This window comes from Eumetopias jubatus, unplaced genomic scaffold, assembly GCF_037043125.1.
Source record: "Eumetopias jubatus isolate StellerSeaLion01/CBP00866 unplaced genomic scaffold, mEumJub1_p1.0 scaffold_12, whole genome shotgun sequence".
In the NCBI taxonomy this organism is placed as follows: Eukaryota; Metazoa; Chordata; class Mammalia; order Carnivora; family Otariidae; genus Eumetopias; species Eumetopias jubatus.
In genome coordinates this window covers 1,804,088-1,816,999 of record NW_028274818.1, presented here as the reverse complement: position 1 = coordinate 1,816,999, position 12,912 = coordinate 1,804,088, and the positions used below count along the sequence as shown (strand labels likewise).

The 12,912-nt window shown below is 60.8% G+C and overlaps 1 protein-coding gene across 1 annotated transcript; it reads left to right on the top strand.

Moving 5' to 3' along the window:
* Positions 1-1,626: 1,626 nt before the first annotated feature.
* Positions 1,627-7,251, top strand: MEX3A (mex-3 RNA binding family member A). Its single transcript, XM_088017026.1, has 2 exons — positions 1,627-2,557; positions 6,146-7,251. The coding sequence occupies exons 1-2, from the start codon at positions 2,104-2,106 to the stop codon at positions 7,249-7,251; spliced, it is 1,560 nt and encodes a 519-aa protein (XP_087873152.1). The 5' UTR covers positions 1,627-2,103.
* The last annotated feature ends 5,661 nt before the right edge of the window (positions 7,252-12,912 follow it).

The window sequence follows — 12,912 nt, the reverse complement described above, 5'->3', positions numbered from 1 at the left end:
CCACGGGTTCCTCGCCGGGGCTCCCCTCCCCTAGACCTTCTGCTGAGCAGCAGCCCTGCAGTGTGCCAACCCCTCCTGAGGCCCCCACCCTCCCATCGGGGCTCAAACCCACTCTTTCCAAACACCGACTTAGTGAGCTGGGCTTTGCCACTCAGCCTTCGCGGCCTCACAGGTGCGGGCTCTGTGAGGCCACCCCCTCTGCTGCCCACCTCCAAGCAGGACTTTACCTCACAAACCAGGTCAGGTGTTTGGTTTCCGAGGCACTCCAGAAAAGGACACCTGGCCACAGCAGCTCACCCACCCATTCTTATACAATTATTTTGGGAAGTTCTTCTCAAAGCCCAACCCAGAGGCCTGGAGCTGCAGTACCATCCTCTCTGGTCTTGGGAAAGACCCGGGCACAAAAAGGGTGACGAAGGAAAGGCTGGAGGTGCCGGGGGAAGGGGAGGAGAGGAGGCTCATTACACTCCGACTTCCCCGAACTCCCTCTAGAAACACCCAACTGCCCAACTCACGCCTTAAAAACTTACTTTTACTTTCACCCAATGTCCAGAGTCAAAGGAGCTGCATTAACGGGTTTTCAGTGGGGGGAGAGGTGGGTGAGGCCAAGGGGAATGACGGTGGAGGCCAGAGAACAGACAACCCCCCCCCCCCACCCCCAGCCGTCTGCGGGGCCCGGGCCTGAAGGAAGTTTGGGGCCCGAGTCGACCCCGTCTCTCCTCTCTCCTTCTGTCGTGCCCTGAGCTCGGGGTTCTCCCCCGAAACTGTTAAGTCCTATCTTGCCTTTAAGACTCCCCCTGCCTCCCCGCTCCCTGCCCTCCGCTTCCTCCCTCTCCCTCCACACGCCCAACCTCCACAGCCCGCCAGCTCCCCTCTGCCGCTCGGAAGGACGAGAACTAACTCACCTCCCAGTCGGTGCCTCTCAGATCTCCGAGACTGGGGGGCGGGAGGGCATGGGGGGCGGCCTGGCCGCTCGGTGGGGAGCGGACCCCGTCTTTTGCCAGGGGGTCCCGCCCTCCAGCCCCGCAGCTCATCCTGGCCTCCACCGCGTGCACGGCCCGGCGGCGCCCGCATCGCGCTGCGGGCTTTGTCTGCTCTGCGGGGAGGCTGTCCCCGCGGCCCGCAGCCGGGACGACTCCGGGGGAGGGAGGGGCGGGGAGGCAGCGCGCGGGGAGGGGGCGAGGCCGGGGAGGGGACCGCGGCGACCCGGCCAGGCCGCTCCCGCCCCCTCGCCCCCTCATTACCATAAGAAAGGGGGGACCTCGGGCCGGCCGGGACGGCGGTGGGGTGGGGTGGGGTGGGGTGGGGTGGGGTGGGGTGGGGTGGGGTGGGGTGGGGTGGGGTGGGGTAGGGTGGGGGCGGGAGCCCGTCTGCGGAGGGGGCGCTCCGTTAGCCTTTTCCAACCCGCTCCGTTTCCGTCTCCCCGCGCCCGCCCCTTGGAGAAATTAGGGACCTCTTCTTCCACCCCGCCCCCCCGCTTTGCCTCCGAGCGGGGCTAGAGACCGAAGGCACGTCCCCATCCTCCGCGGGGCTAGGAGCCCGAGCTCGCGCCCCCGAGGGCGGGAAACTACAACTCCCGGCATGCCCCGGGCGCCCCCGCGGCGGCCCCCCCCCCCCCGCAGTTCCATGCTGCTCCATCCAGTTCATTTAAAACAAAAGAGTTTGAGCGCTGGAAGGGGCTGGGCTCGACTGGGGGCCACTGGGCGCCGCTCCCGGACCGGGGCTCGGTGCGGGAGCCTGAGGGGGGCGTCTGGACGGCGGGGTCTAGAGCCGCCCGGGTCCGAGGCGGGAGGGGTGGGGGCAGAGATCCCGCAGCCCCCCGCCCCCCGTCACCCCCGGAGAGGAAAGGAGAGCTGCTTCCTCGGTTTTGCTTCTCTTTCCCCCCACCCCCACCCCGGGGGCTGGGGCGAGGGGAATCGGGTTACAGGGTGTTTGGGGAGGGGGGCTTAGGGGGAGGGTCTATCTTTCTATCTCGCTTTCTTCCCCCCTCCCCAGTTCTTTGTTCCCCCCTCCCCACACGCCCCCCTCCTCTCCCCTCCCCTCCTCTCTCCTCTTTTCCCTTCCACCACCTCTCTCCCTCTCTCCCCCAGCTTTTGTTTCGCCATGCCTAGTCTAGTGGTATCTGGAATAATGGAAAGAAATGGGGGCTTTGGGGAACTAGGATGTTTCGGGGGAAGCGCTAAGGACCGAGGGCTGCTGGAAGACGAGCGCGCCCTTCAGCTGGCTCTCGATCAACTCTGCCTCCTGGGTTTGGGGGAGCCCCCCGCCCCCACGGCGGGCGAGGACGGGGGAGGTGGGGGGGGCGGCGCCCCCGCGCAGCCGGCCGCCCCCCCGCAGCCGGCCCCGCCGCCGCCGCCCGCGGCGCCCCCAGCCGCCCCGCCGGCGGCCCCCGCGGCGCAGACGCCCCAGCCCCCCACCGCCCCCAAAGGGGCCAGCGACGCCAAGCTCTGCGCTCTCTACAAAGAGGCCGAGCTGCGCCTGAAGGGCAGCAGCAACACCACCGAGTGTGTCCCCGTGCCCACCTCCGAGCACGTGGCCGAGATCGTGGGCAGGCAAGGTAAGCGGGCGCCGGGGCCGCGGAGAGGGACTGGAGTGGGGGGCACCCCATCCCGGCACGGAAAGTTCACTTCCTCTCTCCTTGCCCGCCTCTGGCCCTGTCCCTTCCCCACAAAGGGGGACCCGCCCCCTACCCCGATTTCCAAGTGCCACAAAGTTCCCTGCTACCCCCAGTCGGGACTGTTCTTCAGATATTTCCTTCCCGAGGGCTCTGCCTTTAGACAAAGAAATACCCTCTCATAGAGAGAGGGAAAAGGGAGGGGATCGGTCTCCCAATCCTGGGAGGCTGTCCGAGGGGGATGTCCACTCCTAGCCAGGAAAACTGGCGGAATGTGCGAAGAGTTACTCAGAAGCCCCTGCTCCGGGATCTGCTAGTAGGTTGGGGAGGGGGCACCCCTGGGACCCCCTACAGCTGGAGTTACAGACTTTGGGGGAGACCTGGCCCGGGAAGCCAGACTGAGTATCTGTCTCTTTGTTGGGCTGAGTGCAGGAATGGAAGGGGGTGTGGCTCATGGGAGGGTCCCAGCCCAGGGGAGAGGTGGGGAGGGGGGCTGCTGGGAGGAGGGAGTCCTGTGGTCACCCACACACCAAAGTTGAATGATCTTTGGGGTTTTGGAAGGGGTGCCTCCAACGAAGTGCCACGTCCTGGCGTGGACCTGTCCTCCTCCCTCTCAGGCTTTTGTTCTGGGCTGGCCACGGCCAGGGGCCAGAGGCCTGGAGAGGGGTCTCTGGTAGTGTGAGAGTAGGGCAGGGCAGGAGGGGGCATGCTGGGGGTGCGAAACCTTCACGTGGAGATCTGGTTGGAGGGCGTGCGTCTGGATGTGTTGTTGGGGGGGGGTGTAGAATTAATCCGGTGTACTGTGTCTGATACCACACCCTCCTCCACTCCAGCATCCCTGGGTGGGCGGGGGTGGGAGTGTTGGTGAGGGTCCAGATTGAGCAGACGGGATCTTGGGGACCCTTCCCTCTCCCGGTTTCCCAAAGGGGAGCGGGGGGGGGGGCGGGATTTGGAAATTGCAAGGGGGCTGGGCTGGGGAGGTGTGGGGTGGGGGAGGAGCAGGGGAGGAGCTGTCCCACCGTGGGGAACAATAGAAGAGCTGCCTTCCGGGCCCGGGAGTGAGGGAGGAGGCCCGCTGCTGGCGGGGGAAGAGGGGAGGCGAGCGGGGGCGGGGGGGGAGCCCTACAGCACACCCCACCTCATCTGTCCCAAGTGTTTGGGGGTTGGGGGCATTTTGCCGTGAGATCCAGAATGGAGGAGGGGAAGATGCCACTCCCCTGCACAGCCCTCATCCCCCTGGGGCGCTCCATCTCTTGAGATTTCTGGTTCAAAAAGTTGGATTTCCTCCTGTTGCCAGAAACTAGGGACCCAGGGCCCTGGAATTGGGTGGGGACACTGATATCTTTTCTTGGGTGTGGGGGTGGTCTTGGGAGGCCCCAGGATTTCATGGAGTCATTCTTCTGCCTCTCAGCAGATGGGCCTGTCTCTCAGACAAGTGGGGGCATTTCTTCTATTCAGAGAAGAGAAGCCTCCCCTTGGTCCTTCAGTACACGGAAGTCCTCCCTCTTGTCTAACCCCCTCCCCTGCTGCAGCGCCAGCACGCCTCTTTCTGACCTCTAGAAAGGTGAAGCCCTGCGGTCTTCCCTTCCAGAGATGCTTCTCCAGGGTTCCAAACCCCAGGATGAGGTCCACCCATTCTGCGCCTCCGGGCCTCCAGCTTTCCTTCTTCCTTTCCTGTCCCCAGCCTGTCTGCCTCACCCCAACCCCAACCCCAACCCCCAAAGATACCCAGCTCTCACTTAAGTTGATGGGCCCAGAACTTAAGAGCCAGCCCCCAGGTGCCTAGCAGAGGCCATGGGAGTGGAGAGCTGTAGGGGAAGGAATCATGGTTCCTCACCCCTCTGTGCCTCACACTTGGGACAAATATTTACCGACATTAAAGCAGCAAGGATGTGGGCTTGACAACAGGTAGGACTTCTCAACTGCCAAGAGGTCTGAAGACAAAAAGGGAGGAGCAAATTCTCCTTCCTGAGGTCTCTTGAAGGTGAGGAGCACTGCCCCCAACCCACTGCATCCTCCCACCTGCCAATCTGGTGGGTTTGGAGAAGAAGCCATCTGGAGTGAAGGAAGGAGAGGAAGCCAATGAGCTCACCTCAGGCCTGTTGCTGGAGGGCTGGGGGCAGAGTCAGAAAGCTAGGACTGCTGGCCTTGGTTTTGGGGGGAAGAGGTCATGTGGTGGGGGGATGAGAAAGGGGACAGGGAGCGTGTACCCGGAGAGAGGTGTGAACATGTGTGCCTGTGCCTGGGGGCAAAAGTTGTGGGTGTGCAGAGGAATGTGCCCTTTGAGGGCCGGGGTTGATGGAGGTGGGAGAGCGGGGTGTGTGAAAGGTCGAACACCGGTCATCCGTGTGTGTGTGTGTGTGTGTGTGTGTGTGTGCGCGCGCGCGCGCGTGTGTGCACCCGGGTGTGCACCACAAGTATTGTTTAGATAAAGGCACACAGTGCATCACGGCTCTGAGGTCCATGTGTGTGCAGACTCACACATGCAGCATGTGCACCCCGAGAAAGCGGGTGAGCCTGGCTGTGTGTGAAGCTAGGGGCAGGGAGAGGGAACTCGGGAGAGGAGGAGAGAGGCTTGGCCAGTCGGCCGTCGGAGGGCTGTAGCCTTCAGAGCTGCTGTGGCCGCGCCAGCCTCCCCGACTTTTCTCTTCCCCTTCCCCCTCTTTGTCTCTCTTTGTCTGGGCTTTCTTCTTTCTCGTCCTGCCTCTCCCTGCAGTCTCCCAGCTGTAACCCACTCCTGCTTCAGAGCACGGGTCCGGGTCGCTCACCTCCTCAGTCCCCAGCCCGGCTCAGCTCTCCTGCCCCCAGCGGACAGGGTGGCCGGAGTGTCCATGGGGTCAGGGGCTGGCCCTCACACATCATTCTTTGCATCTTCATACGTCTTCTTTCCCTCTTGAAACTCTGATTCTCAGACCCTTCCCGGTCTCCCACACTCCGCTAGTTGCTGCAAACTTGCTGGGAATGTGGGGCCCTCTGAGAGACATTAATGGGGGGGATCACAGATCATACAGCATGTGGGTATCAGTGGTCCCTGAGTAGACTGGAGGACACTTCTAATGAATGGAGCTCAAGTCAGGAGTAGATTGTGGGGTTCCTGAGTACGTTGGGGATCTGTGGAAAGCTCAAGGTCAGTGACAAGACTTTCGCGGTGGGAGGGAAGGGTGTGTGATGAAGTGATCTGGAAGTGTGTGAGTGGCCAGGAATCAGTAGAGAAATTGAGGAAAGGACGCATGGGTGGGAGAAGTTGGTCGATTTGAGGTTAGCAGCTTGTCTGGGAGGGTCAGTGGTTATTTTCTGGTTTCAGGGAGTGATTGAATTGGGAGGGGCCTGCATGGAACCGGACGAAAGGCTGGCACATTTGGAAATCTGTGGTTGACGTTGGGGAGATCCGAGAGCGGACTGTTGGAGGCAGGGTGCGTTCGCTCCCGCGGCTGGCGTCTCTGAGTAGCGATCGGGAGCTGACTGGCCCCAGCGCAGACCTTGCCCTGTGAGTTTCCTTCTCTCTCCACTCCCCCCCCCCCCCAATCCCAGGCTGCAAGATTAAGGCTCTGAGGGCCAAGACCAACACGTACATCAAGACACCGGTGCGCGGCGAGGAGCCCGTGTTCATGGTGACCGGGCGGCGGGAGGACGTGGCCACAGCCCGACGGGAAATCATCTCGGCGGCCGAGCACTTCTCCATGATCCGCGCCTCGCGCAACAAGTCGGGCGCTGCCTTTGGCGTGGCTCCTGCCCTGCCCGGCCAGGTGACCATCCGCGTGCGGGTGCCCTACCGCGTGGTGGGGCTGGTGGTGGGCCCCAAGGGGGCAACCATCAAGCGCATCCAGCAGCAGACCAACACGTACATCATCACGCCGAGCCGCGACCGCGACCCGGTGTTCGAGATCACGGGTGCGCCAGGGAACGTGGAGCGCGCGCGCGAGGAGATCGAGACGCACATCGCGGTGCGCACCGGCAAGATCCTCGAGTACAACAACGAGAACGACTTCCTGGCGGGGAGCCCCGACGCCGGCCTGGACAGCCGCTACTCGGAGGCCTGGCGGGTGCACCCGCCCGGCTGCAAGCCGCTCTCCACCTTCCGCCAGAACAGCCTGGGGTGCATCGGCGAGTGCGCCGTGGACTCCGGCTTCGAGGCCCCGCGCCTGGGCGAGCAGGGCGGCGACTTCGGCTACGGCGGCTACCTGTTCCCGGGCTACGGCGTGGGCAAGCAGGACGTGTACTACGGCGTGGCCGAGACCAGCCCCCCGCTCTGGGCGGGCCAGGAGAACGCCGCGCCCACCTCGGTGCTCTTCTCCTCCGCCTCCTCGTCGTCGTCCTCGTCCGCCAAGGCCCGCGCCGCGCCACCGGGGGCGCACCGCTCTCCCGCTGCCTCGGCGGGGCCTGAGCTGGCCGGACTGCCCAGACGCCCGCCGGGAGAGCCGCTGCAGGGCTTCTCCAAACTGGGGGGCGGCCTGCGGAGCCCCGGCGGCGGGCGGGACTGCATGGTGTGCTTCGAGAGCGAGGTGACGGCCGCCCTCGTGCCCTGCGGACACAACCTGTTCTGCATGGAGTGTGCAGTGCGCATCTGCGAGAGGACCGACCCGGAGTGTCCCGTCTGCCACATCACGGCCACGCAAGCCATCCGAATATTCTCCTAAGAGCCCTGCCCCGGCCTCCTGGCTCCCTCCCCGGGGCGGGGGCGGGGGGGGGGTGGCGCCCTGGATCTGTTTTCCACTGGGGCCTTTTGGAAATCAGTGATCTGGGGGCAAGGTGCTTAGAGACTCACTCGATCCATGGGGAGGGGGAGGGGAGGCGACGGTGGCGGGGGTGGGGGGGTGGGGGGTGGGCCACTTTCAGAGCCTCTGGTCACCCCGTCCCGGAAAGGTTGGGAGGGGGCCAGGCAGGAAATTTTACTAGAGTTACAACTCTGATACCTCAACACACCCTTCAGTCTGGAAGCAGCTACGAGAAACTTTTGTTTTGCCAGAGGTGGCCCTTAAGGCATCCTGACCCCCTCGGTCTACCCCCCCATCTGTGTCCCACTACCCCTTCCTCGGTGGAGGGGATTGGGAAAAGGGAGGGGGAGAATTACCATCGGTATCTAGAGATGCGCTTTCCAATCCTCAAGCCCTCTCTGGCCCTGACCTTTGACCTCCTCACATGACCCTTTGGACCCCCCCCCCCCACCGCCATAGCCTGTTTGGGCATCTGCTCCTGGGTTTCCAGTGGTCTAAGGGAGCTGGGGCCCTTTCAGAAGTCTGCACAGATTCCCTGAGGTTGGGGGGCGGGGAGGCATGTCAACCCATAAAAGGGCTCAGAGCTCACCTCCCCACGGAGCTGGGTGGAGGGGTCTGGAGATGGAGCTCCGCTCGGCCCCTCTGGCTGCCCCTCAGCCTCTCTCTCCTCCCGGGCTTTCTTCCGGTTGGGCTCTCCTCACCACTTTGCTCTTCCCACCAGCTCCCCTCTGCTCCCCTTGATGGCTGTCACTCCTGGCTCTGTCCTCCTCCGCCTCTTCTCCCCCTCCCTCCTGCCCCTTCTAGTCCAGCTTGGGGCTCCCCGTCCCCCTGGAGAGAAGTAGCGGAGAAGAGCATTCGGATGACCCCCTCCTTAATTCCTCTTCTGGCATCTGGAGGCCCTCCCCACTCCTCCAAAGAAACACCTCGAATTTTTGTTGGAATGTAGGCTATTCTCAGTGAAAAGTTGAGGAGGGGACTAATACTGGGGTACATCAAGGGTCAAACCTCTGCCTCTACCATCTTTGGGCATTGTATTTAGGGAACAATTCTTGGGCTGGATCTTCTGGCTGCAGGCAGAGGAGAGGCAGGGTAGCGTATCTGCTGTTCAAGGGGCAGGAGGGAGCCTGAGGCAGGTGGGGAGGCTGCTGGACAGGAGGCTGCCCTCCCCTGCAGCCCCCACGCCCTGTGCCCCCTCTCTGGACCTGACCCAAACCCCTGTTAGCGAGCAAATCATGAAGTCTCTGTCCCAACCATGGCGGTTGAGGAGAGAGGCTGTGTCTTCAGAGAGAGCTCAGTGCTGGGTCAGGCGGGGTTAGGGTGCAGCGGCGTCCGGTCCGGCATCGCTAACAGGCCTAGCACCCTTCCTGCACTGCTTCCCAAGGCTCACCCAGGGCTGCCACCAGCCTCCCGCCCTCCTGGTTCCGCTGGCCGGGCCAGGAGAGGGTGGGGGATGGGAGTCCCTGGGGGTCCCAGGAGATTCTTGTACATAGTGGGGTGGGGCTGTTCTGGGTGATCTCTGAGCACTTACGCTCGGGAGTCCCATTCTATCTGATGGAGAGGGGGTGCAGGGATGGGGGTACAGGGGGGATTTCCTCCTCTCCTTCCTCCTGTTGTGAATTCACTCACCTCTCCTCAGCCTACCCCTCCAGACCACCAGCCAGGGAGGGGAGAGGAAGGAGGTCACAGTCAGGAAAGTGGTCTGTGACAACTTCCCTCCTTCCCGCCAATGTGAGCCATCCTGAGATGTCTGTACAATAGAAACCAAACCAAATGGGCGCCCTCGGTCGCCTCGCCGAGGGGGTGGGGAGGGGGGGTGGGAAGAAGGGGTGTCCGTCTGTCGATCCCCCTCCCCCTCTCCACTTCTTACCCACAAAGGCAGAAGACTGTTAGGCTAGGGGGCTCGGAAAATTCAGCCCCACCCTACAAACTGAGCCGAACCTAGAAACCAACGCAAAACACACATAGTGAGAGACAAAACAGAGAGAGAGAGCGTGAGAGGGAGCGAGATAGGCGAACACCACACGGAGGAGACAAAACAAAAATAGCAAAAAAAAAAAAAAAAAAACAGTTCTTTATAATTTAATATTCTATTTTAATAAAGGCGTTTATTACCGTATAAATGTAGCAAAGAACCTGGGCTAATATGAAAAAAAGACTTTTTATTAGGTAATTTATTATATGAAAAGGATATTTTATTTTATGATAAAGTGATCCTTAAAAAAATAAAAAAACTTTAGAAGGTTTAGAATATATGTAGGGAGAGAAGAAGAAAAAAATACATTTGTATTCAGAGTTAAATCTTAAAAAAAAAGTGTTTTTAATATATGTTCGGGTTTACGTTCCTTTTTTCCCCCCACTTTTTTTTGGGGAGGAATGTCATTTGCTTTTCGTGGGGAGCATCCTGGGATATGTGGTGGAGATGGGGGGGCTGGGGGAACCTGGTCCCTCTGGGGCCCCCCGCTAGTAGATTGGATTTCACTCCATGGGCCCCCTCCCCTCTCCCCTCCCCCTCGGGGGAGCCGGCAGAGCCAAACAAAGAAAGGGATTAACAAGAAAGGAAGACGCGCTTGGACTGAGGATCCTGGGCTGCGCCCCCCTTCCCCTGCCCTGTCCCAGGGGCGAGTGGGGAGGGGAAGTCCAGAGCTGAGGCCTAGCAGGCCTGCGGGAACCCTCAGAGAGGTGCAAGATTTAACAGAAATAGTTTTGTTTTGTTTTGTTTTGTTTAACCAAAAATGAGAGAGAGAGAAAGAGAGAGAGAGAGAGAGAAGAAAAAGAAAGAAACCGAGGGGTTTAAAAGAAAAGAATACTACAAAATAATAATTATTAATAATAATAATAATAATTCAAATTTATTTCATATAATCCTAGAGAAAAAGAAAGAATTACTAGTTACTTAGTAGATGATATTCAGATAGCTTAAAGTTTAGTAGCATCGAGGGCCCCTGGGTCCAGTAGAATGTATAAAAGTTGTAACGAAAAGGAAAGTAGATGAGGGAAGCGGTCAAGTCCACCCTGCATGTGAGGAATCCCCCATCTCCAGATACCAGGGTGGGAGCAGGTTGCTAGTTGAGGTTGGAGCTTCCAGTCTGCTGGGGTTGATTCTGAGAATCCTTGGGTTTTTAAATTGTAGGACAAACAGATAAGGGGCTCAGTCCCCAGGGTCTTTGAAAGATGGACATTGGTCATTTCAACCACACGGGAGCCAGGCCGGGGCAGCGGAGAAGGTGAGCGCATTCACCTGCACCCTCCCCTGTGCCCTCGCCCCTGGGGGCCTGCCACCTGGTCCATCCCCAGGTCTCTGCAGAGCAGTCCTTACTCCAAAGTGCTGTGTCCTCTTGGGGCTCTCGGGGAGGGTGGAGACCGCTCAGCTCAGACCCTCCCGGGCCTGCTTCTCCGAGGCCCGAGGAAGTCCTTCTTGAAGTGTAACCTCAATGCACCCCATGAGGGATTGATTCAGGAGCCTGGTAGGTCATTCTAGAGACAGACACGCACACACTTCCCACGTTCGCAGAGCTTCACGAGGACTGGGGGTCAGCCCTCTGTCCTCTCTCCCACAGCCAGTGCCCCACTTAGCTTTTGGACCCCATGGCGGTGGTGGGATTAACAACCTCAGTCATGGCTCTTTCCAACGGCGCTGCGCTCTCCAGGCTTTATTGTCTCACAGAAGTTAGACTCCAAGAATGACTTCCCACCCCCCACCCCCCACGGGGTACAGTGGAGACACTGTCCTTGAAGGCCTGGGAGAACGGCCCCCCTGGGGTGCGAAGGCAGGGTGCGGGCAGCAGGGACTTGGGGGGACGCCGCCCCAAGCCCTGTGCTTCAGCTCCCCTCCAGCTCTAAGGGCTCGGGTAAGGGCCACCCAGGGTGCCCTGGCCGGGGGGCACATCACCCTCCCCACACAAGACTGGGGAGCGTGGCTTTTGCATGTGAGAAGTCACCTAATGTTTTCTAGCACTTGCCTTCTACCAGCCCTAGCTCAGGGCCAGCCTCCCTCCCGTCCCAGGGAGCACGCGGAGCCTGCGTCTTCACACCTGAGATTCCGTCGTGCCCCTCCCCGGCCCTCGGCCCCAAACACATCTCCCTCTCCCCGGTGTACTCTTCTCACCCCACCTATAGGGAGATTCCCCCTGCTCTCTTTGTCCTAGGAACCCCGCTAGTTTGGGAAGGTAGAGTCTGGGGTGGGGAGGGCTTCCCCTTTCCCGCTGGAGGGTGCGGGTGGGGTAGGGTGGGAGGGGAGACAGCCCTGGGGCAGGGGGATGGTCTCTCCACTGTAGAAAGTAGAGTAGGGTTGTGGTCAGACTTAATTTGAGGCATCTAGTGAAGACACGTACAAATCCACCAAGGAAAAATATTTCAAAAGCAAGATAAAGGCGGGAAACAAAACGGACCCATGAATAATCAAGTCAAAGTGATGTTGCACAAAATGCAGAGAAACCAAGAAGGGGGAGGGTTAATGTATTAAATGTGCTATTAAGAACTTAATTTTATTAAAAGTATTATTAATTAAGGCTCTGGCCTCTTTCTCCGCATGTGGGCCTGACCTGCCGTGGGGCAAGTGAGGAGGGGACCACCTCGGGTGTTGTGGGGCGAGGGGGGGGGGCGAGTCTTCTCAAGTGTGACTCTGGGGGCCCTGCCCCCTTGCAGGAAATGCTGGCTCCCACCCGCTCTCCACAGCTCCCTACTTGAGTCTCCAGGCCTTCAGTCCCCTCCTTTCCCCCCCATTTACCACCTAGTCTTCCTGGGGTGGGGGTGGGGGTACAGCCTGCCCCGCAGAGCAGGGGCAGAGCAGGGGCCGGGCAGGCCCAGGCCTGGTGCGGGAGACCCTGCCCTGGCCAGCCAGCTCCAGGGCTGTGTGCCAGGAGACCTTCCCCACTCATCCCACCAGGTTCGGTCCGTCCCTACACCCCACACCCCCTGGGGTTCAGGCCACAAAACTGGGTAGGAGGCTTGGACCGCCCACCTCCCAGGCACACATAGACAGGGCGGGCCCCTGCCTCCCCCTTCTCTCCAACACCTCCCCCTGCCTCCTCCCCTCCACCCCTGGCATTGGAGTGACCTCAGTTCTTGGCACCAGGGCCCTAGGCACCAGATGGTGCCTGAGGGTGATTTCCTTTGTCTCTCCTTCCAGATACCCCCTCCTGGCCATGCTGCCCTCCCTCCCCCACCTGCCCTGGGGGTTGGCAGAGGGAAGGGTGGGCCCCTCCCTCCCCCTTGGCACTGTCCCCAGACCACAGGACTCCAGAGGCAGCTGGCCCTGGGGGGCAGTGGGTATGGTGGGGAGGATGGGGGGCAGGGAGGGGAACACCAGCTCAGAGGGGCCAGAGGTGAAGGGGAGGCACGGATGGGAGGCAGCAGGCTGGCCAGACATTGGTATAAAACACAGCTTTATTTGAAGGCCAAATCTGTGTGGCTGGGGTGGGGGGACGGCAGGTAACAGAGAAACGGGGGTAGGGGGGTTGGGAAGATCTTGGAGCTCCATGGGGCCACTCTGACATGTGGAACCACAGGGCGGGGAGGTCCTGGAGCTGGGGTGGGAGTGGAGCGCCAAAAAGCCAGCAGAGGCAGGGCGGGTGCTAGCTAGGG

Coding starts and splice junctions, on each gene's coding strand:
- MEX3A (XM_088017026.1), top strand. CDS start 2,104: ATGCCTAGTCTAGTGGTATCTGGAATAATGGAAAGAAATGGGGGCTTT. Junction 2,558..6,145: donor CGAGATCGTGGGCAGGCAAG/GTAAGCGGGCGC, acceptor CCCCAATCCCAG/GCTGCAAGATTAAGGCTCTG.